Raw genomic sequence first — 26728 nt, forward strand, 5'->3', positions numbered from 1 at the left:
AAAATAGTAATTTATATTAATTTGACGACTTTTTTTTTGTGAATAATCATGACGTTTGTCTGACTTTTATCTATCTATTTTTATGTAAGAGCAAAAACTTTTCAAATGTGATGAATGGGCTACTGATGATCACTAAGTTTTATACTTATCCTTGTTTCACTTAATAATGAAACAAGGTTTTAGTTATAATTTGACAAAATCTAGGTTTCCGTTAGGATGTGTGATATCCGAGAGTCTTTGAATGCAGCATGCTTTCCCTAAGTAATTGCTTCATAAAATTTTTAAAATATGTTGAAGAATAAAACCAGACTCTAACAAACACAGGCCACTGCCTCCGTGCTTCATTCATTTATTTTCTGACATAAGATACAATAAATAGGAATAAGTTAATGCCTTTTCGTCTGGCAGAACCATTAAAGGACTAGACGATCCAACAAAGCTATAAAGGAAAGCCCACAATGTTAATTACTCATATCGGTTCTACGTTTTTGGGTTAATTTAAATACATATTAATCAACTTTGTTTCACAAGATGAGTCCCGTGTGGGGTCTGTTGACATACTTCTGTGAAGCCACGCCCAATGTCTTCATGCTGGGGTTGTATTGGCACGGAGCACAGTAGACAGGACAGCATTGGCTGTTGTATTCTTTCTAGTTTTTTTTTTCATGACGTTCCGAAACTGCACAGAGATTTGGAATATTACATTACAGCCTTGCAGAGCGAAAGATGGCGACTGTCATTCATAATCCATTAAAATCGTAAGTAGTATTTATTTATATGTTTCAGGACCACAGTATCATTGTCACAGACTAAGGAGGGATGGCGATGATTTCTTTATATTGTGCAGCTCATAAATATAGATCAGGCTTCTCGCGCACTTGAACGGCTTCAGATGTTTTCAGGTCTCCTGCCGTCTTGCATGGCTGTGCAGCCCCAGTAATATAAAAGCATGCACAACATGCGATCGGAATCGTGCACTTGGTAGGAAGTTCCCCACTTTATGAAGGCGGCACGGACTCAACTTTGCATTGGAGAAACCACACGAGTTACATTTGCATAGGAACTGTCATGCAAATAATGCAAAACTTGCACTGGTGCAAACTTCAGCTCATCCTTAAATGGAAAATAAGTCTGCGCCCACCTGCTTGTGATGTGGGAAAAATCAGATATGAATAAGATAAACTATAACTGTAGCATTTTCAGAGTATTTCCTGTGCATAGTCCCCACTTTACTCCTCTACTAAAGAAGCCATTCTTTTTCTGATTTGAATGCGTTGAGTTACTTTCTGGATGAAAGATCAGGTTCCTTCATTTTCATGCCAGAAGCCTAAATGTTTAATGCCAACTCTGGCTGGCCTTTGGAACTGTTGATCATTTCCATCGTGACAAATGTTCAAGCGTGATGCCCCCACCGCCTCCACGCTTCTTCAGTATTGGTATGATGTTCTTTTAGTGGTGTGCAGGGTTGTTTTTACATTCAACATACTATATGGAATTATAATTCGAAATTTATAAATTAGAATAGCCTTTTCTGGAGTAATTTCCAGTCCTTGGTAATGCCACTGGTATTTGTTCTCCACTTGACCATGACGTGTCTTCACTGCGTTTTCTGGTACATCTATTGCCTTGGAAATTTATTGGGACTCTTCTTCTGATGGATACATTTGGTCAAGAAGATTCCCGAATAGAGTTAATTGAGAATCAGGGGAGGGAGCTAAAGATTAGGGTGATGGCATGGAGGTCTTCCAGCCTCAAAGATGTTGGAGTGCATCACCACAGATAAATACCAGTGGAAACATACAGAAAACCCTGCCATCAATTAATTACATTAATTGTTGTAATGCCAATAAAGATGCCTAATTTTTTGTTGTTGTTTTTCCAACTCTATACTCCTTTTATTAGCTTGTTATCGTTTGTGTGATTTCCTGACAGAAGCAAACTTCTAGGGTGATTTAAAAACTACTTCAAAATAAATTCTGTCATAGGTGTGATAACTTTAGCCTTTTCTGTACACTTAATGACAAAAATAAAATTACATTTCTTATTATTCCAGTTCTACACTACTTTCACTACTGCTGCACAGCTAGCTGTCCAGGAAGTTAGAAAAGTAGCAGATTAAAACTCTTATATACCAAAAGTTGTTGGGGTGTTTATGGTCAGTTTCTGGCAACTTTGCCAAATATTTTCCATAGAAAGTCCTTTGTAAGAGTGTTTTCAGTAGTTTTTAGTATAATCATCAATAGCCAGAAGGGTGCAAGTTCCTACAGTAATGACTCTTTGCAGTGTCCATAAAAAGTTCCAGTTAGGTTTATCAGTTTATCCTGCAGCTGAAATTAAGTCACTACATTTTGAATTCCGTTCTGCGTTGCAACATCATTCAATAATGTACCCCTTCCCTTGATGCACACGTTCTGTGTTTTTATTTATTTATTTATTTTTCTATAACACAAAATACTGTAATCCCTGCACTTGCCAGGGTAAAAGACAATGCTTGTATTCCGTCAAAGCAGATTAGGATGTAGACAGTTTATAGCTTTTGTGTATGTAGAGCAGCAGATTAAGAGTGTCCCAGTATTTTTCCTGGGTCCATCTGTCAGGAGAAAGGTACTGGGTAAAAAAAGGAGAGTCATAAGGGGGTCTGAGGGAGGGAGATCCATCTGCTTTTCACGTGAATTGGACCCACATGTGATTTCTGAGAAAAAGGGGGAAAACACTGTGCATTACAAACCACGCGTGATGTATTTTCGCAAAATATATGAGGAGTGATCTTCTCAACTTTGGTTTGAAGCAGTCAACCAGGCTGCCTGCTTTAAAATAATAATCTGCCCTGTTATTCTCTGAAAGATTCATTAAAACTATCAGAGCCTGACAGTCACCATGTGTGTCTGGCCTTCTCAGTCATGGTTAGCCATACACATTGTCTTGGGGTATTTAAAAAAAAAAAAGCAGGTACAAAGACGCCTTTGTGATGGAAACCTGGAGAGGCATTGCAGGGTTGGGGTTTAATGAGGAGCTGACATGAGAAGTATTTAAATAAGCACCGTAATTTATATGCAGAGAAGAGATGTGCATATTGCATGCCCTGCCGACATCCCGTGGTCAGGTTTGGATTTATAACGTAACAAAGAGCTCAGGTAGGAAGGGGGCTTGCTGGCGTTTCCATGAGGATTGAGAAGACGTGGGCTGAGATTTGAAATAGCTTGATGCAAGTAGAGCGAAGTGTTCACATATTGGGGTTGTATTTGTTGTTTACATGTGTCGCCCCTCCCCCTCACGGTTTGTAGAAGGGGGAGTGAGTGATGGAAGTGGTGGGGGGTGTGTGTGTGTGTCTGGCTGCATTTAGGCCGTACTGCATACATCCATAATGCACCCAGAGTACAGGATTGAACCCCGGCTTTTGTTTATCCAGAACGCTCAGGAAGAGTTTTTGGTGGTACGGATAGATGTATTTTTTCCTGTTCTGCACATAGAAACAGCTCGATTTTCATCACCTCATCATGTTGTACAATTTTATTCATTTCTGTGGGAGCATTTTTCCTTTTTTTAATATGTTGCAGCAAAATCATCTCAATCTAGGTCCCAAGGCCATCATCTTCAGCTCCTCCGTATCTTCTTTCCTTCCTCCGTCTTCACTTTTTCTTCCCTTTCATTCCCAGTGTGTGGCGTAAAAAGAATGAATGCATTCATGCATAGACATATCTGTGCATTTGAGAAGGAATGAGTGTGACATGGTTTGAAAGGGAACACGTGTGCCCCAGGTCATGTCAGACCCCGTCCACCCCCACACCCCGCTGCCATTCTACCTTATCAGCTCCCCCCCACCCCCGCTCTGTTTCTCCCAGTCTTCAGACTCCAAAAATTTTCTCAGCTGCCCATATGTAGCGTCTGCCCTCTGATTCCCCTGAGGTTTCGCACTTATTCAGGGTCACATGCTGCTCATGTTTCTGTATGTCTACAACGTTCCCAAACATATTTACTTGTCCCATACCTAATTCATAGGGTTTTAATGTATCAGCATGCAATTTGAAACTTTGACTGCTTGATGTTATTTGTTTATTTTTTTTCAGAAATACATTTGTACGGTCAGACACTGATGTTGGACCAAAAATAAATTGGATTTAAGGGCCTACCGGAACCATTTGAATATAAAGGTTCCAGCTTGGGAATTCTGAAAAGCAAATAAAATAAATAAATAAAAATCTGATTAATTGCGTTAACAATTTTTAAAATGTTACAATCTGTATAATTAATTAGTTAAAATTGATGTGTTAAAATCCTGGCCTTAATATTTATTACAGTTTTATCATATTTTATATTTGGCCCTTGATTCAGAAAATTATGTTTTTGTCTATAAACTAACACAGGAACTCATTGTTACTCTCTAATCTGGTAATAACATTCCTTGTTGACAACTCTCTGTCATTGCTTTGCATAGCCATGTGCATCTGGCTTACACTCAGGTCATGCTTTGCAATTTAATTGTCTAAAAATGACCTTTATCTAGATCAGATCTCTGTGCAGTAATGTAACTTACAGTTAGATGTAGCACTCTTACATTTTTCACGGGCATTTATTTTCCCCAAAGTCCTTTTTTTAACATTGGGGAGCAACAAATTAACAGTAATTTAAAACTCTCAAGGGTTCTTTTGTATCCACCTGAGGCATACATGATACCCGTGTGCTCTCACTCAAATTCTCAGTGTTTTGACTGTACGTATGCTTGCGAGGAAGTGAATTCCTAATACATCTTTAACTATAATTGACCTCATAAATGTATGTCAATTACATACATTGACATACAATGTATGCATGTAATGGACATATGGTTTTCCCCTGGTCTGGAAGATTTAACTTCACTTTTTACTGATTGGATGAGAGCTGTTTACACCTACTGGCCGTCATAATTGGAGGGTGGAATTACGAATTATACATCACCAGGCACTTGTTAAACCAGGTGTTTAATTAAGTCCAAATGGCGTTTTTGAAAACATCTGTTGTCACGTATTAACTATCTAGTGGCCCTAAGTGAAGCATATATGGCTATTTTAATGCGGTTTGTCAGACGCCAGGTGGCGTAGGACAACGTGCGATTAGTGACCAAAATGGTTTTCCATATGTTTTCCGCTCAAGTTTTGAAAACACCTCACAGACAAATGCACAGCCGCTCACTTATGTAAGAATCTACGTAGCTCCCCTGTGGAGACTGCACAGACGCTCGGCTGTTGAAATCAGGACAGAAACATCCAGCCAGAGTGATGAAGACGAAGAAGAAGATGGGAAGAGAGAGATGAGGAAAAATGCCTGCAGGTTCCACACACACATTTCAGTACAGGCAACAAATAGCGACAGCTGATATAACGTCTTAACCTCTGGGAATGTGAGTTATGTGACAGGAAGTCTCTTCTGAAGATCTGCATTGTGACTGCTGCTCTCGTACTGTATAAACACGTGTTGGCAAAAATCACCAGCTGCATTCCGCGTTTCTGTAGGTCTGTATGACCCAAAACGTCTGCCAACAACTTCCACATGCATCTGTTGCCAGAAACCACATGAGGTTGAGCAACTAGCAGCTTGGGTTTTCTCTTATTTACAGTCGCCTCTTTTAAAGATTCATAAACTGGGAACAGACATATTGTAGCCTGAGTTAAACTCATCTAATTCTCTGGCATTTCAAGTGGCTTTTCTTCAAGGAGCAGCAGTTTAAATGTGTTGAATTCTGAGGTGAATAGTATGAAGGGGATCAAACTTGTTCAATCTGTGAACTGCTAGAGTCGCTGAAGACTGAAGGCCACACAAGATATGCAAATTGACTTCTCAGCGAGATGGAAAAGGATTCTCTGAATGCTGTGAATGTGCATTTGTATTCTAATTCCAGCTTCATAAAATATTTTCTCTCAGTAAAAATATGCGGCTGTACAATTTGTTTACAGAAAAATGAGAACTATTATCATTTTTAAAAGAATGTCAGTGTGATGCTATGCTACTGCAATACAATCAATTAATCAAGGATGGCAACAGAGAAAATGTCCCCCAAAAGGTCTTTTCTTTTCAAATAGCAGTTGAAGTAATTGTTGTGTTATGTAATTAATACCATTACTAATAATATATCAGGACCAAAATATCTTTGGGTCAAGCCAATGATTCACAGCCATGGCCTAGAGCACATTATTCTAGTGGAAAGTAAGGTTAGAAAATAAGTGATTTCTGTAGTTTCTATTTTAAGTCACATTTTAATAATACTTCTTATGTATATCCTTATTATTTTCCCAAATATTCATTCCATTGTAATCCTCATTCATCCAATTTCCAAAAGGTAGATTAAAAAAATATTTCTGATTAAGTTCAGGGCATTTTGTTGTCATTTGTAGCAAATGCTGAGCTATAATTTGCATTGGGAAAAAAAGGAAAACTGATAAGAGGGACATTAGTCTGCTCTCCAGATGTCTCATGCATAATTTTACCAGTGTTCCCTTCTTTCCTCCTTATGGCTATCCCCTTATGTAATTTTTTTTCTGTTTAGCTTCTTCTGTAGATAAATACTTACATCAGTAATATGAGTTCCCCCCCCCCACCCCAAATCCTCTTGATCCGTCATCTTAATTCAATCATTTAAATTCAGTTTGTTTTTAGAAGAGCCAATTTACAACAGATCCCATCTCTAGGGTCTTTGCGAGAAAATGTGTCCAAAATATTTCCACCAACTGCGCTATAAATCAGATTCATACCAATACAATGCAATCATAGAGAGATATTCGATTCAGCAACAAACTTTCTTTCCTCTGTCATCTCCACATACTGCATATTTTTCTCCATTAGGAGCTAATGTTCTTGTTTTTGCCCATCGTGCCATTTTGTGCATATCTGTTCGGAGTATTCCCAGACTCCTCCTCTGCGCCGGTGATGGTCAAGCAGACTGACATGTGTGCACTCTGTAAACCGAAAACCAAACACAGCCCTGACAGACTGGATACACTAAACTCTCAGAGGGCTGCATCTGCTGGCTTAAACAATGTCACGTAGAGAAAATCTTCAACATGACATCAACAGCAGAGTCTCCTTTGTGTATTTCTCACATCACACAGTTTGCAGAGGGTGTTGATCTTGGTGTCATTTCTCTATCTTTAATTGTTCTGCCCCTGAAACCTCGATGAATGAAGCTGAATTGGCACGAAGACCGTTTTTCAGCAGGATTATAAATCTGACATGCCCACTGATGTTTCATTTTGACAGCTTTGCTTGGTTCATCTTTCTTATATGCTTTTCTCTTCTCTGCTTGTGTCTAATTGTCAGTTCTAATGCCTTCACTCTAAATCTTTTAAGTCCAGACTCTGTAGTACGTAGAACTAAAGCCCTGAAGTGAACTTATTTATTATCTTCAAGTTTTTATTGCCTTACACATTGCCTTGCTTGCAAAACACTTTGATCTTTTTTTGTATTTTACACTGCAGGGTTTCCCCTAGTGTATTATAAGCCTGGCGGGCCACCTGACTTTTCTTGTGCCCCCACCAGACTAAGCATTGCTTGTTTATTTATTTAGGTTTTTTAATGTTTGCCTTTCTCTAAAACTTCACAGTTGGTGTTTAGGGAATGCCTTCCAATACCTAGTGATATTTTCAAATTTCCTGTCAACTTTAAACATTTTTTATCTCAAAAGCATGGTGTCTCATTGCTAACCCCTACCACCGGGATTAGCAAGTTATCTGGAGGAAACACAGAACTGCAAAGTTTTTTTTCTAAGAACTTCCTGTAATAGAGCAATACAAAGTAGAAAGTAGTAAAGCTGTATTTTATCACTTTTCTGGATTTTTTTTTTTTTTTGAAAGAGAGAAAACGTAATGGTTTTATCAATAATTAGAAACGCATTCATGTTCTGAAGAATCTAAGCCAGTCCACAGAATATTTTCCAAAACAGCTTGGGAATTATCAAGATGTGCTTTATGATTTTCACTTTGTAAGTATGCGGTGGATGCCATTTTTTGTCCAGTGTTTCTTATTGTCAAACATCAACCTTAACTGAGGCAGTACATTTGATGTTTTCCGGGGTTATTTTGTGATCTCCTGAGTCGTTGTTGATTTATTTATGCACTATTTTGCAGTGATTTTTGTAAAATGCTCACACCTGGAAACGTTCACCATTGCTCCATCCTGTTCCATGTGTAGATAACGACAGATGCTGCTGTTTGCTAGAGTCCCAAAACCATAGAATTGACAATTAAACCTTTGCAGACTGTTTTTGTTTGACTCAGCCCTTGAATTTCTTTAGTTTGAGCTATGACGTTCTTTGAGATCTTTCACTATGTCGTCAGACAGGATTTACGCGTATTTTTATGCTACAGGTCTGGCAGCAATCAGGCCTGTGTGTGGTTTGTGAAACTGAGCAAAAAAATGTTGCTGATCACATGCAGTTAATTCCTGATTTAACAAGGAGGCAATTGTGTTTTCACAAAGGGCCAAGTTAGGTTTGAAACCTTGGTTTTGTGGTTTTCTTGTATTTTGTCTCTGCCTGATATCAAAGCTATAGTTGGATGATCTGAAACATCTAGGTTTGACATAGAAGAAAAACATGCAAGAAATCTGTGTGAGAAATCCACCCATTTTCCCATTAAAGCAATAAACATGTCGATCTTGCTACAACTTTATTTTTTACTACGTTAATATTTTGTTTCCACAGCACTATGTTTTTGACTGCAGGCTTATATGATGAATTTATTCTCCTCTGATCAGAGCATCGTCTTCAACGTGCTTGCTGTGTTCCTTCTGGAAGGCTTTTCCTTTTGACAATTTTCCTGCTTCCCACAAATATTTTTCTTGTCTTCAGATTCTCCCACTTGATTTGTAGATCTCTGCAGCCTCTCCAGAGTCTTGGGTGCTTCTAGATTAGAAAAGGGGTGACAATTATTTTTTGCAAGGCTCTGTAAATATGAACAATGCAATCAGACAGGCTACAAACGTGATTTTTGCCATCTATTTTAAGTCTAAACAAAGTGACTGACTGATTTGATTTAACCCTGTAAGAGAAATATTTTGGGCATAAGTCTTAAAATTGTTTTGAGCTTAAGGTGATTTGCAGCACATGGTATTGCCATTCTGAAAGAAGCTTTTGCATGTTATGAATGTAATAACAACAGCATGTCATCACAGAAATCACAGAAGCATGCTTTATACTGCTGTGATTGATAGCACAAATAAGACTATAAAGTTGCGGGTAAGTGTTTTTTCATCAAATAAACATCTTCTTAATGTAGCACAGATGTTGAGTGAATGGGGTAATTGTTGTAGAACAAAATGTAAATGAGCCTGATGCATTTTGCTGTGTTCTCGGTTGGCTCCACAACTGTATACATGAAGTGTCGTTTGACTATCTGTGTTCTTGTTTTCGCGATTTCCTGGATTCAGGCTGGGTGACCAGTTCTATAAAGAGGCCATTGAACACTGTCGCAGCTACAACGCCCGCCTCTGTGCTGAGCGCAGCGTGCGAATGCCCTTCTTGGACTCGCAAACTGGCGTGGCACAGAACAACTGCTACATCTGGATGGAAAAGCGCCACCGCCGACCAGGTAAGAAACTCTGCAAGGGCCAAGAAGTCTGCCTGGAAAAAAAAAAGAATCTCAGTTTCTCCCCCCTGCAGAATCGCATCTGGGTACATTTGGCAATCCACTTGAAAATATCTGTATTTCATTTTTACCTGATTTGTCCTGTAATGTGTTACTGTGGAGCCTCTGCACTGGAGGAAGAAGGCTGTCTTTTGAGATAGTTCATTAGATATAGTCCAAGACCTCCAAAAGAAACTATGATAAAGTCTCAGCAAAAAAACATACCATTTTGCAGAGATGGTAAAATAGATGCTACTACAAAAGTCAAAAGAGTTGTTAGTGCTAACTCGCAAGCCCTGCGGCACAGCTTGTTACTGCAGCAAATTAGTAAAGTAGTTTTAGGTTTTATTCTAATCTTTTATTCATTTTAGCAACGCCAGGAGCATGAAAGCAGGTGACTGATGCAGTGAGTGCTTTGTGTCGTTGTCTTAGTTTTGGGGGAATTACAGGTACCCTACAACTAATATGTTCATATGAAGCACTTGGTGTATCTCATGATGAGGTGCCCGTCAGTGATTTATCCTGAATCAAGTATTCAGAATTCGCCATGCACATGTTGGTCCTCTGTGCAGCCAAAGGGAACAATCTGCTCCTTGCTGAGATCTGGACATAAATAGCCCGCGCTCCATCATGTATGCAAAGCCCTTCAGGCCACACCCTATACTTTGTGGCAGACCTAACTCGCAATATATGCATTTATTCTGGGTTGATGCCTCCACCTCCTTCTCTTGATTTTTTTTTCTCTTTGCTCATGTGGACATAACTGAACCCCCTCTCCCTTCTTCTCTGTTTTCTTCCAAGATAATGGGGATGAGGATTAAAGGCAGAGAAACGATCAAATTTGCTAGAGTAAAGTCAGATTTAAAATTTTCATTCCTTTTCTTTAGAATATGGGTTTCTGTCCCACTAAGATACAAACTGGAAATTCCAAAACCAACCAGAAAAATCTAAAATAAGACAAAAATTTTAATGGCATCTGACTGGGGTCAGGATTTTTCTCAAGATGCTGACCACTGCACTGAACATTGCTGAAATCTGGACACAATAAGTGCTGGGGGGGCTGAAGGGAGGAGACAGGGGGGAAAATAAGGAGTCTAAGTGTTTTTCCGTGTGTCTGTTGTGCTTGGACTCAGTGCATAAATTGTTAAAATGTTGGCAGAGGTTGTTCAAAATTCCTCCACAGTGCCTGCATTAACGAGTATATGGCTGTGTGTGTTTTGTTTCCTGGTCCAGGCCAGGCGGCGGGGCAGATGTATACGTACCCCGCTCGTTGCTGGAGGAAAAAGAGGCGACTCCACCCACCCCTGGATCCCCAGCTCCGCCTGTGTGAGCTCCGGCTAGGTAATTCAAACAACACAGCCTGGCAGATTTACACACAGACGCTCAATTAAAACCCTGAACACTGCAAGTTGCGACTCTGTTATCCCATTTTGATCCACGCATCGAGGTATTTTTACATGCAGCTTTCACTTTGACGTGCTTCCTGGAGCTGCTGTGTTCCTGCACTCTGCTTGTTTTATTAATTCTTGCTATCAGGCCATCTGGCTCTGGTTAGCCTCTCTCTCACCAGGTCCCCAGGTTCATTTTTTTGTTTCCTTCGAATCAATGCCCCCTCTCACTGTTCTGTTGCTGTAGACACATACACACACACACACCCCCACGCCCACCCATATACACCCCCACACATGACTCCTGCTCCCCCCAACTCCAGCACAGGAGCACCCTCACTGGGCCTCTATAATCATTTGTCCATGAGGCATTAAAATGCAGCTTAGCCTTATGAGACGGCAGTACATGCTTTATTTTGTCAGTTCTCATCCCTTCGTGCGCACAGCGCTTTGTCTTTTGGGGGGGATTTTAGAAGTGGAATACCAAGGAACCCGATAAGAGGAGGAATGAAGGCGATTCTTTGTTTCTGCTCTCTACCACTATTGTTCCCTCTTCTGTGTCCTCCAGATGCAATATAATACTCCAGAGCGTTCTGTGAAGAATGATTTTTTCTTTACGCGACGGAAAAGGGAGTCCTTCTTTGTGGGGGAAAAAAAAAAAAGTATAAGAAACTCCCCAGAGCTACAACCAACCAACCTTTAATGCCAAAAGATGAAAAAGCAATACTGGTTGTTTAACTATTAAAGCTGGAAAGCATTTGCGGGATATTGTTGTGCATTTCGGGCAAAATATATATGATACCACGACAGAGGAATGTGAATTTGTTCCTCCAGAGTTTTATCAAGTGCTTCGTTTCATTAATACCTTCTGAATGAAGGGTTGTCTATATGCAGTGGTACACAGAGGATCTCCTTAGGAATGGATGTATAATGGTGATTTCTCAGTCCTTCTTTATGTACATTTGCTGCACTGTGTTATCGGAGCTCATCTTAAAGAGTCTGGAACCAATTTGCTGTTTTCAGGCCCAGGAAAATGCACGAGACTATAGCAGTGTACTTGAGAATAATTAGTTGTATGAGAGAAATCTTAAATATTAAGCTTACCGATTCTATTTCGCTGTCAGAGCCAGTTTTTGACATACAACATGAGCGGTTGCCCAGGGCGGCATGAGGAAGGGGGTGCATGGTCACAACTTTTTTGCATGTGCAGACAGTGAAGAGTTGGTGTCTCCAACACATGAGCAGGGAAATACAATTGGCCCGACTGACAGAGCAAGTTTGTGCTGGGGAATTTCAAAACAGTGAAAATTGTTGCAACAGAAGATAATAATAATAATAAAAAAAAAAAAACACTCCCTGTAGAACTTGCTACAAAAGTTTTGCTTTGCAACAGAGCAATGCAGTGGATCTGTTCTATCTTTGCTGATAGAAAAATCTCTACCTTACAGAGATATTCTGAATGAGTCTCCTCTTAGCCCAACCCCGATTAAGGAAAAACAAAATAATTTTTGCAAAAGTTTGCTCGATCTAGTGCATTAAATACAACTTGAATTACTACAAAAGCAATTTTTAAATAAATTGATGGATTCTGAGTCAAGCTTGAGAAGCTTCTAGAACTTCACAAGCCTTCACATGACCGCCTTCCCTCTCACTAGAGTTCAACGTTAAGGGTTGACGATAGAGGAAAACATAAGACATAAGACTTGAGGTATTTGATGGAAGTTCCCACAGGTGAAAAGCAATAAAGGTTAGACATGTTTATGCTGCTGCTGGAGGTGAGGTGGGGGTTAGCAGATAAAGAAAATGCCCTGCAAGTCTTTCCCTGAAGTCGTCAGATACCAAATAGACTAAAGGTTTAAGGGTGTATCGCATGCTAAACACAAGGAAACTTTAAACACACATCTCTGCTTTCATCCTATTTTCATTCCGCTTTTAAAGTTCAAAGAGGGGTGATGTAGTGAGTTTGGGCTTTCACAAATCCACCTTCACAGGAAAGAATAAGTAAGGAGTGACGGAGCTGATGATGTGCCGCTTACCTGGTCTTTGAAGTGCAACTGGAACTGAGTTTATATTTTGGTATTGGAAGAACAGTTGCCCTGGCTTATCATGTAACACAAATCAAACAATGGTTTGTGACATACGGAAACACATACTGAAACCAAATCTTTTCTTTCTGTTGCTCTTCGTCCTTCACCCTTCCTCCACAGAAGCTGATCTGGCGCCCAAACGCGAGGGGCCTCCGGGGGAGGCCACCGCCTTGGAGGCACTGTTGAGGGGGGACAACGCTTTGGAGAAAAAAAACAACGTCAGTAAAGATGAGGAGACGCTTCTGGAAATACAGGTAACTTTAAACCAACCCAGCATTTAAATGAATGACTTTCTTTCTCACCTTTGTGGGATCTGCCTGGTTTTACGTGCCTGACGAATGACTGTCAGTTGTGAAAGTAACGTTTCTGCTGTTCCTGCATGACAAAATCTGTAAAACCCATTCAAAATGTGAAAAAAAAATAAAATAAATAGTGCCTTGCAACCATGATGTGTTTTAAGTCTACACAAACCTCTGTTCTGTATTTTTATTTTTAGCTTGTTTTTCCTCGTCTTGTTTTATTTGAACCTACTAGGGGTGTGTTTGCTTTTTTTTTTTTTTTTTGTAGAGAGTTCTGGAGGCAGAGGAAAACGGGGACAGTTTTCACGAAGATGAAGAGTTTGAAGCGGATACGCCAAAGAAAAAGAACAGGAATAGAGGCAAAGTGGGTAACAAAAGCCAAAAATATGTCATTCAGTTACATTGCTTAAATATTCACGTGCTTTTTTTCATTATGACTAAAACACTTGGCTTTTTTTCCCAAGCTGGGCATTTGATCATCCTTCTCATCAGAATTAGTAGAGATGATTTAAATGGGCTCTATGTCCAGAAAAACAACCAATTTAAATGAGCTCTGGCATTTCTGTTAAGACGAGTGGTTAGAAAGGTGCTAACCGGTTTGTTCTTATCATTGTTCTGCAGCCTTTACAACCCAAAGAGCCGTTTTGCTCTCAGGACAGCCAAATGAAACTCGTTTGGAGCTGCAAATGTCGCATGAAAAAAAAAAACAAAAAAAAAAACAACTTTTCAGACAAATATCTGCTTTAGGAAATTTCTTATTTTTATATAACCAGCATTTTATTTTCTATTTTTATGGTTTAAAATAAAGATAAACATAAAAGAGGATATACATATTTATTTTAAAAGGCACACAGACTCCAACTTAATGATTAAAACATATTACTGGTACTTTTAATGACATTCGTTGTTAAAATTTAGTACAAATTCAGTGCAGGGAAATTTTGAAAACTGGTTAAAAACCTGTATTTGTTATTACATCTGTATTTTAAAAAAGCATTAACTGATTCCTTTTAATTTTTAACCAAAGCTATTAAGAGCCATTGCAGAAAGTCCAACAAGCCTCAGGCAGCTGCAGAGACACCGGTTGCTGCTATTATGTACAATTTTGACAATGTGTGGAAGAAAGGTGGAAATAAATCAATAAAAGCCTGAAATAATATATTTTTTCACAGGAACATCATATATAGAGTTCTATAAATGAGAGTAATAACATGAACTAAGCTGCTATAATTGTTGCTTTAACCTGTAAGCGTAACAGGGTTGCACGTGTGATTAACATTTGTCGTTTCCTTGCAGAGCAGAGGATCAACTCGCAGAAGGACAGAGTCTGTTAATGCAGAAGACCTGGATAAACCTTACATCTGTGACAGTAAGAAGATGCAAAACATGTCTCCTCAGTTTATCATTTACCCTGTCATCCCGCTGTTATTACACCCCCCGCCCTCTTCCTGCAGAAGTTCCCATGACAAAAAAAAGATCTAAAATGTCTGCTCAAAGAGAAAATACAAGTTGATGAAGAGCAGATGTAGCTTCTCAAGTCTCTTAATGTCATCCCTCCTTTTTTTTCCTGTTCCTAAAATAAGCATGTAAAGGGACTCTGATGTTTATGCAGAATTGACCAGCATGCCCCCTTTCTGTACCTGGACGAAATCCTCCCCCCCCTCCAGGAGTCGGGTTGTTTGTGCACTGAAACTCATGCGAATCGGTTTCATTTCCATTTTTGTTTCATTCTCTTTCCATCATGGTTTGCTTCTGTGTCTCCTCTGTTCCAGATAGGTACAAACAAAAGCATAACTCAAAAAAGGCTGAAGAAGGTATCTGAATTTGAACTTTTCTTTCTCCCAGCTCCATGTTATACCGCAGTGATCAGCCTTTTTGCTAACAGCGCAGGAATGTCTGAGAGAAAACCTCTGATGCTGTATGCTTGGACTTCTCTTTGTGGATTCAGTGCAAACGATGCATGACACTAACGCTTTGCCATGAGCTTCTGTCGCTACCGGTTGCAAGTTCTGGTGTGACTTCACCGACAGATGCATGTTGCGTCGGTTTCTCTAAAACCGCTGAGGAAGTGTTTCCACTGGGTGCGATTATTTACTGCTTTGTGAACTTTATGAAAGTTGAATTGTGCTTTCAAATCAAGAAATCTTTTTTTCTTTTGGGTGGGGAAAAACTACATCTTCTACAGAATTGGCTGCTTCACACACACCACATTGCAATTGCTAAGCACGGTGGTGGAGGTGTGGTGATGTGATTTGATGAGTTGAAACTCCTTTATGCTTTTCTACGCCACACCAAATAGCTGTTTGAAAATTGAAATTAATTGAGGATCAATGTGCTAATTTAAGAATTCAAGGCAATCCGGCAAGCTTTCAATATTTTTGGCATAGAAATGATTCCATTATTGTTTTTTTTTTTATTTTTTATTTTTGATTAATGGGTTCAACACAATTGGATGCGGGTATAAAAAAAGAAAAATCATCAAACAGTCTAACGAGTTCATGTTTTCATGCTCATATTAATAAAACCAAAAATTGAACCAGATAAACTACCAATACATCCAAAGGTAGTTTTTAACTTTTCGGTTTGCTGTGGCTTTGTTTTTACATCCTCCTTCATTGAGCCAATACACACCGCGGCTGGTGAATTGCTAACGGACATGTCACGTTTCATCCGCAGTCTGTGGGAAGCGCTACAAGAACCGTCCGGGCCTGAGCTACCACTACACCCACACTCACCTGGCCGAGGAGGAAGGAGAAGAGGAGAAGGACACAGAGACGGCTCCACCGTCGCCTCACAGCTCGGATAACCACAAACGTAAGACGCAGCTCTCACATCTGACTTCATCTCTATCAAAATATTCCTTTATGATGTTTTCCTGTTCCTCTGGACAGCTCAGAAGGGCTCTGATGGAAGCATCATTCCCAACGACTACTGTGACTTCTGCTTGGGAGACCAGGACGCCAACAGGAAAACGGGGCAGGCAGAGGAGCTGGTGTCCTGCTCCGACTGCGGTCGCTCTGGTGAGTGTGTCGCCCAGGATTCCTTTGCTCCCCAGAACGTTGAAAGAGTTACACATTTTAAAGCAAGACAACAAAAACAAGCAAACCCCAGAAGGTGCCAGAACCGTTAGAATTTGAGATGAGTTGACGAGCACAACCGATATAACGCTTGAAAGTATTTGCCTCCTCGCAGATTTTGTGAAAATTGTGAATGTTTCAGTGTCAAATACATTTTAATGCTAGAAAAACATAACCGGAGTAAACACAAAATGTGATCTTCCTTCTATGATTCTTTTTAAATGCGGATTTACGTCGGTTCAGAGGAATTTTGGCTCGAAACAAGTCATTGCGCTGTAGCTTGCGACATGCTGCTCTTTTTGAATACTTGCTGTTGTCAGACAGCTTCTGTTTAAGTAATGTCTTGACTCTACAGATCTGGCAATAATTAGGTCTGGATGTGGTAAATAAAAAATGTGGTTAATCGCATTTTAACAATGAGGGCAATTATTTTCTGCATCTTGGGCCAGGTTGGTTTGGATGCAGTTTTTGGAATAATTGTGACAGAAAAAGGAAAACAGAAGAACTATGTAAGAGAACCAAACAGTTTTACACATAAGGTAGCAACATTAATAATGGATTATCTTAATACACAACAAAAGACCTGGATTAATGCCTCTACCATGCATGTGTGGATTGTCTCCAGTACTCCAGCTTCCTCCCACAAAGAAAGTTAGGTTAATTAATTACTCTAAATTGCCTTTAGGTATGTGTGTGTGTGTGCATGGTTGTTTGTCCTTTGTCTCTCTTTGATGGCTTGTGACAGAATGGAAACCTGTCCAGCGTGTACCCCACCTCTTGACCAATGGCTGCTGGAAACAGGTACCAGCCCCCCTGTGACCATTCAAGGACAAGTGGGTGTAGATGGCGTATTGGATTAATTATTTTTGTTTCTAAAATAGTAAACCCATTTTGTGTGCGTGTGGGGGTGGGCGTGGGCATGTGTGTGTGTGAAACAATTTAAAGTTACACTACAAAAGATTCAAAAGATTTATGAAAAATGTAAAGATTTATCATAGATTTGACAATGTCTGAACTTTAAAGAGGCTTTCATCCCTTTAGAGAAGCCCTGACTGTTTACCCACCCTAAATGTTTTAGCATCCATTAAGCTCTGCTTGAATGTCAGTGTACATTGTGGAGTGTTCATGTTATAGAGAAATACAAGTTGAGGTAGTGATGTCACGTATTATTAGTTATTTGTGCATTCGTATTTAGCCATGTTGAGTCAACAACCTATAGAATAATCTTTAGCTACAGGTTTTTGGGGAATATTAGCTTGAATATTAAGACATTTAAGATAAATAAATAAATAAATAAATAAATAAATAAATAAATAAATAAATAAATAAATAAAGCTCAGTCAGGTTAGAAGAAAAGTGCCTATCAAGATCAATTTCAAAGTTGCCACAAAACAAGCATTTCTATTTTTCTGGGTTATCAATGACCTCAATAAGTGAGACTGAACAGCTGAAAAACTGATATTCTCCATTTTTAATATCTGCTGCTTGGTTCCGTTCTGTATGCCTCTTCTGGCTCCATCCCTCTGCAAGGATTTCTGCTTTTAGATGACATGCCATCACTGTTTGTTTTCTTCAGCTTCGTGCATTATGATGCCGCAGCTGTCTGCATCTCTTTCTTCCACGTCACCCCCTCCCCCTCTCTGCTTTGTTCATCCCTGCAAATCGTATCTCAGATCACCTGCTGAGAGAAGGCGAAAAAATGCATTTGAGCGAATGAGCTTTGTCAGGACAGGAGAACAGCGAGCCAGTGTGACGTTGCCTGTGTTCCTCCGACGCTGAGGTTTCCATTTTGGCTGGAAGACCACATTAATATCTTCACATTAGTCAAGTTAGAACCACAAACATCAATTTATTTTGTTAAGATTGTATGTGATAAACCAATACAAACAGTTAAATAATCACAAAGTAGATGGACAGGGATACATTGTTTTAAAATAATGGGAGAAGTTTTATTTATTACATAAAAAATTATTGGTATTAAGCCTTCTCAAGCCTGCAGAAAGAGATGTGGTCAGATTTTAAAAAAGCCTTTCTGACCATGCAACACACTAAATTTGATGTTCGTCTGAATGCACTACCGGTACAGTGAATTGTGATTGTAGGGATGCTTTACACAAATTACTTACACAAGGGTGCATAGACATGTTCACACAGGTGAAATAAGAGTTGTATTAATTTGTAAATGGCTTCAAAAACCCGAACGACAGAAAGTATTTTTATAAACTAGAGGATAAACATCACTTAAGGTGGAAACATCTTGTAAAATATGTCCAATAATGTCTCTCCTTGTGTTTTTTTTTTTTTTTTTACCTTGCTTCCCCTCCAAAGGTCACCCCACATGTCTGCAGTTCACAGAAAACATGATGCAGGCGGTCAGGACGTATCAGTGGCAGTGCATCGAGTGCAAGTCCTGCAGTCTGTGCGGAACCTCCGAGAACGATGTGAGCATCGTCACGCTAAGGCTCGTCGTGTCGGACCCGTCACAGAAAATCTCTTTCTTCTCATGATGTCGAGTGTGTGTGTGTGTGTTTCCATTCAGGACCAGTTGCTGTTCTGCGATGACTGCGATCGGGGATATCACATGTACTGCCTGAAGCCTCCGATGACCCAACCTCCTGAAGGTGAGAGCCTGTTTTTGAAGGGGTTTTTTTGTTTTGTCTACCAAAGACATCAGTGGACTATGTATATAGGTCATGTGCTTTATGTTTGAGAGAGGCTTCAGGATAAGGCTATATAAGGAAAAAGAGAGGAAAGATGATTTTTCACTGTGTCTTTCCAGGGAGCTGGAGCTGTCACCTGTGTCTGGACCTGTTAAAAGACAAGGCCTCGGCTCACATAGAAGCATAATAGAAACCATCGGATTATTCACATACACACAGCACCATGGAAAAGCAATGCTACCCCTTCAGACACCCCTTTAGAAAACCTTGAAAAGTGTGGCATGCCCCAAATCCAAACTTTAGTTTGACTCTTTTCACTTCTTGGTTAGCCAAGTCCACACTCAAGTCTTTTGATGACACCATTCATCTGTGGCATCTTCTGGTGGCTTTTCTATCAACAAATTTAACATTCTCGCCTCTAGGTGGGCAGCCCTCAGCACCGCCATTGCCGACTGGTTATGTTTTTGTGATCTTTTTCTATCTCGACCTTAGTGATATTTGAAAGGTAGCTGACTTTGGAAGGAGAATCTGCTGCACTGGATTTTATTTAGCAATATCAAAGTAAAGGGGGTTTCATAATACAAATGCATTCCACACAATACAACCTTTTATTTTGAAAAAACAAACAAACAACACATTTGCTTTTCCTCCCACTGCATTTATGCACTACTATGTGTTGGCCAATCAAAAAAAAAAAAGACTTTAAGTGAGGCCATTACTTTGGCCTGATGTGGAAACCTTTATGCCATTTTTTCAAACTTTCTAGACAGAATTTAAAACCCACACAGAGATCGCAAACAGCTCTTGAAAACCCCCCTCATGCACACATTCCAGTACATTAGCAGCTTCCTGTTTAAGAAGACAAAACCTCTTACCTCTCATGTAGCCAAGCAACACTCAACAGATGCACATGTCATCAGCGTGCAACCTCGACCGCAGGTCAGCGAACAGCAGGTCTACCGTTCAAGCACATCTCTACCTCACCACCCAGTGGAGCCAAGTCAGAACCGATAACCCGCTGTTGTGTTTCGGTTTACTTAGGACATACGTGATAAGTGTTTAGAAGGTGTCTGCTACGGCGGATCACTTCTTTTCCTCTGCTGCTCTGTGGTGTCCAGCCAGGAGAAAGCTGAGTTAGTTTGACTGATTTCTGTTTAAAGTGCTCCCTCCAGCTCCGCTCCGATGTTTAGACTCTGCAGTGACATTCCTGGCTTATATCTGGGAAGACTCTGCACTAGTCTTCCCAGTTTTTCACCGGGTCGTGTCAAACCTTGGAAATTTACGTCCAGAGCCAAAAGGAAATGAAGGGATTGAAAACGCTTCGACTATCGTTTGTTTTGTTTCTTTGTAATCAACGTCTGTCTTCTGTATCCTTAGAGTTAGTGTTATTTCTGGTGCTCAGCAAACAGATGATTTCACCTTTCTTTATAATTGTTTATATATTGCTGATAATCGCTAAGTCATGCTGTCAATGACCTCATTTACTCTAAGTCACAAATTCCCAAACTTTTACTGTTCCCATCTCAACAAAATACTATTTATAACACAACTGCGTCATCTTTTACAGATAAATTATACCATTTTGTTCAATTTACAAGAAAATATTGCTTAGATTATGTCCACAGCATAAATGAATAAAGACAAACTGTAAATATGACTCATCAGCTGTGTCATCACTAAGTTAAAGCTTTACTCTGTCAAATCGTTTAATTTTACACGTAATGCTGGATTCTGTTAAGCCCAAAGATGACGCCTCCTTAATTAACGCTAATTCCCAATTTTTATGGTGGGAACCATAGCGATACAGCGAACTAAACTCCAGTTCTGAAAAAATGTGTTCTTCATTATAAACTCTCATAGCAACTGAGATTTAAGCAAGACTTCTTGGTTAAAAGGAGCAAAAGCTGCTGGAATATGCAGCTTAAAAAAACCAAAACCCTCAGGCAATGATGAATAGAAATTATCCATCTCTACACATTTTTTTTTTTTTTTTAGCAGAAGTAGAAACTCATGCTGAAAGTTTGGAAAAGAAAAATCTTGACTTTGAATATATTCAGTCAGAAAAAAGACATTAAGAAATCATTCTTGTTGACACAATCATTGGTGCCACAATAATTGGTATGTCTGTTATTAGTTTTATTTTTATTATTTTTCGCTTAGAAAACCAAAGGCAGCTACAGACAATGGTTGCTTTAAGCATTTCTGGGTTTATTTGTCTACTATTTATATCATAATATCAGTGAATATTGAGTTGAGTTTCAGTTCAGACAGAGTCTACCAGATTTTTTAAAATAATAATCAGGGAATCAGAGAGTCAGGCCCACAACATCACAGATCTTCCACTTTAATATGTTTTTTTTTAAGTGGAAGTAAAGGGGCTGCACAGTGGCGCAGTTGGTAGCACTGTTGCCTTGCAGCAAGAAGGTCCTGGGTTCGATTCCCGGCCGGGAATTTCTGCATGGAGTTTTGCATGTTCTCCCTGTGCATGCGTGGGTTCTCTCCGGGTACTCCGGCTTCCTCCCACAGTCCAAAAACATGACTGTCAGGTTAATTGGTCTCTCTAAATTCTCCCTAGGTGTGAGAGTGTGTGTGGATGGTTGTTTGTCCTGTATGTCTTTGTGTTGCCCTGCGACAGACTGGCGACCTGTCCAGGGTGTACCCCGCCTCCCGCCTGGAACGTAGCTGGAGATGGGCACCAGCAACCCTCCCGACCCCATTAGGGACAAGGGTGAACAGAAAATGGATGGATGGATGGATGGATGAAGTAAAAATAAAAAGTATTTCCCCAAGAAAGTACTCATGTATTTGGTAACACGGCTATTTAAATACTGAGTAACTGATCATGAGAAATTATGACAAAAGAAACACATTTCAAAATAATCTTTTTTAAATATAAAACTTATTAAGCTAATGTTTACAGTACAAAATGTATATATATGTAAGTACTTCCAGTGACAATAGTGTTTACTGTATCTTTTTTAACCTACAAATGGCACAACAGGCTCGGCAGACGGAAAATAACCTTAAAACAAAGCTTTTGTACAAACAAGAGGTATCACTTCGACATCTACCCTAGGTTTGTCTCTGTGTCTCAAATATTTTTGGTTGACATATGTTTGTTCTTTATTCTGTGAAGTTACTCACACTGGGTAGAGTATGCAAAAATTTTACTCAAGTAAGAATAGTGGTACTTCATATTAGTATTATTTAAGCAGAAGTAAAAAGCGTGGCATAGTAAAACTACTCCTAAAAGTAATTGTTTTCCAAAAAGTTACTCAAGTAAACATAACTAGTTCTTACCCACCTCTGTGGATTGCTTGATTTACTTTGACGTGGGATTTCCTCTCCTGCTAAATATATAGACTCAGACTTCCATCATTGTTAATATTATATTATCTGAGACGATGCCAAGATAAACAAAAGATGGATCTATTTGAAAAACCTTCAAACACTCTAAAGAGAGGATGCAGTGAGTTTGAAGGGATGTGTGGATCAAGCAACTATCTGGAATATTTCGCTTTTTAACTGCAGTCTTCTGTTTAGTCTTTTGAAGACCAAAATTCACAAATCCAGCATTTCAACATGCTTAACAAGACATGTGCTCAATACCCACTGCCCATATATTGACATGTCTGTGTGTGAACAGTTATGTAAGATGTTACACCTTTAGAAAGTTTATTATAATTTTAGATCCTTTTTCTGGATTGTTTTTTACTTTATTGATGCCACTGCTTTAAATTAATCAATGTGGAAGTATACATTTTAACCTCAGGCTCTCAAAAAAAAAAAAAGTTTCTTCTTAATGCATTTCTGTCTGTTTAAAATAACAACATTTGCTCTAGTTGTACGTGAAATGCTTCACTAGACGTTTAAAACTCTTCGGCCGAAATTTTGTTTTTCTACTGAGCTAAACTGGTGACAAAGCTAATGCTTGTCTAAAAATAAGTCTGTCCAATAAGCACCAAAAAAGGAAGAAAAAAAGGAAAAAAATAAATATTGTATTTGTGTCTCGTTATTGTGTGTTTGTTTTTGATACTGCTTTCCACGGACAATCAAACTGTAGCATAGAATTAGTATATTAATAACAACGAAAGATTTCTTATGGCTAATAAAATCTGTGTTTTTAAAAAAAAATAAGTCAATGTGTTCTTTTGTATAATAATTTCACTAAATGAAATTTTGTGCAGCATTTTGTTAATGTAAATTGTTAAATTTGTGTCTGAATAAAGACTTCTCCATAACTCCTGTTAGAAATGTTGTTAGTGGTCAATGAAGGATTTATGTCCGTATGTATTAAATATATCATATATACATCATACTTTCCCTAAAATACACATAATTTTCCTTGAAGAGATACATGGTGTTATTTTTTGTACATTACCACCAGAGGTCAGTAATGAGCTACTGAAGATCTCTATGTCAGTGGTTCTCAAAACATTTAAAATAAGCAGCACATTAGGAAGTACAACGTTTTGAAATTACGACTGTTGCCCTAAAATCCAATATGGCTGCCTTGCATGTAAAATCTCATGACAATTGCAACACAAAAAAAGGTTACTCTGTATTTCTGAACGGTCCTTTTGTGAACATGTCGGTTGTAAAAATAATTTTCTTAAAGTGTCTTGAGACAACGTGTTGTGAATCAGCACTACCTAAATAAACTAAACTAAATTTATTTTTTAACATTAACCAGGACATCCCTTTCCAGTATTGACTTTCTAGACAACATTCCAAAATAATCAAATAAAGACAAAGTATTCACTTGTTTATGTTTTAAGGGTTTACATAAACTGACACGGCTTACATGAAGAACATCTGCTCTGATCCAGAGCAGCTCAACATCCTGTAGTGAAGGTTTTCCTCCTGATTTCATGAAAAAAAACAAAATTTTAGGCGCTAAAGGAACTGTGATCATATTGATGTCACAGTTTTTCCTGATTTTGTATTTTTGTGTTCATCTCAGCAGGCGGTAGTCATCTCTGTGATGAAGGACAGGAAAGTGGCTGTGGGGAAGCTGGGATTTGTTAGAAGTTGCTCCAACAGCTCTTTGCCTTTCTCTCTGGTAGTCACCGAACACATCGCCCCTTTCCACATGCGAACCATTGATCCACCTGGTAGAAGATGAGATCATTATCAACCTTTGGGACTTAGTGATCCAAATTGGAGATGTTTTCCATTTTGTTTGTGATTGTGTGTCCTACCAAGAATGGTATTGATGTTTTTCATCCAGGAGAAAATGGTCAGTGAGTAGTTCTCCTCTTCAGTCAGATCAGCAATGTTTGGAGATGCATCTCCCGCCTGTAGACGGGAGTGAAAAACAATAGATGAATAATCAGCAAAATGGAGACGTTGAAATAAATACGTCAGTGACGATGTAAGTACCCTTAAAATTCGGCTTGGCAGAGGATTCAGGAACAGCACAGACTTTTCCAGGTTAGAGTGGAAATGAGCTGCCGCAACATACTCTGCAGAGTCCAACCAGCTGTCTGCAAATGACCGCTCCTCAGCGGAGTAGTGGCTCTTCCTGAAGGAACAAAAGTCAGGAGATGACACAAGGAAAGATAAAATATTTGGAAATATTCAGGCTGAAGATATTTTAGCATGTGATTAATGTGATTTTCTATTAAGTTTTTCTTTTTTTTCAGAGATAGACAACTGCAATTAGTAAACTGAGTAAAAACGAATATCATAAGTGGTATTCACTGAATTGTTAAAATTTTTGAACATCCACTAAATCGTGTAACATGCAAATTCCATGGAAAGGCCAACATCCAAATTCATGGATGGATGGATTACTTGACACTGCATGTTGAAGAGGAGTAAGTCGTAGCCATTTGAGCTGTCCAGTAGAGACCAAGGATGGAGTCTTTCTTCTCGTTGTCAGGTAGAGTTGACTCCGATGTTGGCTTAAGAGCCTTAAAAGACACGTGTTGATCATTAAAGTCATACAGGTACAGCTCCATAACTTGGAACATCATCAAATATGGAAAGTGTTTAGGTCACTCAAATAAAAAAATGAGAAATGCACATAATATACATTCATGCCACACAGAGTGATTTATTTCAAGCATTTCTTTCTGTTATTTTTGATTATCATTACATCCACATAATTTAAACTTATAGCTAAAAACATTTGAATGTTACATTATGCCAATTAAAAAAGGGATTTTCAAAATGGAAATGTTGTTATTGCCATATTGCGGCCTTCAAACTCATGGGAAGACAGCTTTAATGTTGTCGTGGAAACCCTCCACAAGCCAGGTAAGACAGCAAAGGTTACGCCCAAATGTGTCTTCGCATAATACTGCATATTATTGGAAAGCTTAGTAAAAGGAAAGTGTTGGTAGTTTAAGGTACACAAACAACAGTCAGTACATTTCCGGAGTCATTTTAATACCTGGAAGAAAGCATCCCACTTGGTAATGGCATCAGAGTAGCTAGCTGAACATTCAGTGTAGGTAGTACAAAAGCCCTCTACACCTGCAGGCACCTGCAGCTTGAGCTGGAAACATAACAAGAGTCATTGTATCCACCATTATCAATATTCAGTTTGCATCTTGTATGGTGACAACCCTCCCCTCGCCCCAAAACCTGAATGTTTTCTCCCAGAAAACCCTGTTGTGCAGCAGACAGGAAGGGGAATGTTGAGGTGAAGTAGTTCATACCTGAAAAGAAAAAAAAAAGAAAGAAAGAATGCAGAGATGGGCAGTGATTTCTGTGAGTGCTTTGTGTTCAGATTTCGTTTGTTACACTTACAGCCCCAAAAACTCTCGGGTGAAATACACATGGCGTCTCCTGTTTGTAGACCACAGGTTGTTGAACCGGACGGGTCGGCAAGGCGACCTACAGAAGCAGCAGATTTACATTATGACATTTTCCGGTGTTTGGGGGCATTTGGTAAATAATAAAAACACAATCTAAGAAGAAACAAAAGACTGTCTTACCTGAGGTTTGCATCCATCCAAGCTGCAGTGCCAGCCCCCAAAAGGGATTCTCAGTCTGGGTTGTCCCCATGTAGGTCAGGTAAGGGTCTGTACCTGCAATCATCAGACGATATAAACTCTGGCGGTTTAGGTAATTCCAAGGATTGGGAGTCAGAATCCCATCTTGCGTAGGTAGTTCAGTCGCTTGGCTGGCGGTTTGAGACCAAAGGTTCGGCAGGCCATTTTCCAGAACAACAGCAGAGCTGCTTAAAGTCACCGCCGAAGCGAGGAGGAGCCCAAGGGCCGTGAAGCGCAACATGATTGTCCTGGGTGATGGAGAACAAGTGAGCTGAGAGTGTGCACTCAGGACTGACTACTGTTTGAGCTAGCAGGGTTTATGTACTCTCGCTGTTCACATTTCTACACTCTAACTAACATGAAAAGCAAACACACACAATTTAATGCTACAGCCTGGTGACCCGCGGGTCAACGGACCCTTGCAGACAAAAAGATAAGCGGATTCGAGTGCACACAGCTCAATACTGTCCAAATACCCAGACACAGCATGGTGCAAAGTACAACTAGCCACGTTATGTCTCTTTGAGCATTTAAAATACACATTTTAGCAAAAGAAAAACAATGAAGAACCCTGGCTTTTGAAACCATTTGGTTCCATAGAGAAAGACAGAAAACAAAAACGC

At 39.4% G+C, this 26728-nt stretch overlaps 2 protein-coding genes across 3 annotated transcripts; one reads left to right on the forward strand and one right to left on the reverse strand.

Moving 5' to 3' along the window:
* The first annotated feature begins 600 nt into the window (after positions 1 to 600).
* Positions 601 to 21478, forward strand: dpf3 (double PHD fingers 3). 2 transcript variants are annotated; one of them, XM_032584599.1, is made up of 12 exons: positions 601 to 758; positions 9397 to 9557; positions 10827 to 10934; positions 13189 to 13322; positions 13636 to 13731; positions 14664 to 14736; positions 15140 to 15181; positions 16044 to 16181; positions 16259 to 16387; positions 18773 to 18885; positions 18984 to 19065; positions 19224 to 21478. In XM_032584599.1, the coding sequence occupies exons 1-12, from the start codon at positions 727 to 729 to the stop codon at positions 19289 to 19291; spliced, it is 1176 nt and encodes a 391-aa protein (XP_032440490.1). In that variant the 5' UTR covers positions 601 to 726; the 3' UTR covers positions 19292 to 21478. The 2 variants fall into 2 exon arrangements, with proteins under 2 accessions (XP_032440490.1, XP_032440491.1); XM_032584600.1 differs by lacking the exon at positions 15140 to 15181 and having other exon boundaries at positions 602 to 758.
* A 2376-nt stretch (positions 21479 to 23854) lies between these two features.
* leg1.1 (liver-enriched gene 1, tandem duplicate 1) lies at positions 23855 to 26432 on the reverse strand. Its single transcript, XM_032584601.1, has 8 exons — positions 26049 to 26432; positions 25861 to 25947; positions 25696 to 25769; positions 25502 to 25606; positions 24901 to 25019; positions 24487 to 24628; positions 24306 to 24402; positions 23855 to 24215 (listed from the first exon to the last, which is right to left on the reverse strand). The coding sequence occupies exons 1-8, from the start codon at positions 26344 to 26346 to the stop codon at positions 24064 to 24066; spliced, it is 1074 nt and encodes a 357-aa protein (XP_032440492.1). The 5' UTR covers positions 26347 to 26432; the 3' UTR covers positions 23855 to 24063.
* Between the last annotated feature and the right edge of the window lie 296 nt (positions 26433 to 26728).

This window comes from Xiphophorus hellerii, chromosome 15 (assembly GCF_003331165.1).
Source record: "Xiphophorus hellerii strain 12219 chromosome 15, Xiphophorus_hellerii-4.1, whole genome shotgun sequence".
Classification (NCBI taxonomy): domain Eukaryota; kingdom Metazoa; phylum Chordata; class Actinopteri; order Cyprinodontiformes; family Poeciliidae; genus Xiphophorus; species Xiphophorus hellerii.

Bases quoted from the DNA above. Each gene is read 5' to 3' on its own strand.
- dpf3 (XM_032584599.1), top strand. From the start codon at position 727: ATGGCGACTGTCATTCATAATCCATTAAAATC. The intron at 18,886-18,983 runs GTGAGCATCGTC...GTTTCCATTCAG, and splicing joins GCGGAACCTCCGAGAACGAT to GACCAGTTGCTGTTCTGCGA. The intron at 19,066-19,223 runs GTGAGAGCCTGT...GTGTCTTTCCAG, and splicing joins GATGACCCAACCTCCTGAAG to GGAGCTGGAGCTGTCACCTG.
- leg1.1 (XM_032584601.1), bottom strand. From the start codon at position 26,346: ATGTTGCGCTTCACGGCCCTTGGGCTCCTCCTCGCTTCGGCGGTGACT. The intron at 25,020-25,501 runs GTATTAAAATGA...GTGTCTTTTAAG, and splicing joins AGTGGGATGCTTTCTTCCAG to GCTCTTAAGCCAACATCGGA. The intron at 24,403-24,486 runs GTACTTACATCG...TCCCGTCTACAG, and splicing joins TGCCAAGCCGAATTTTAAGG to GCGGGAGATGCATCTCCAAA.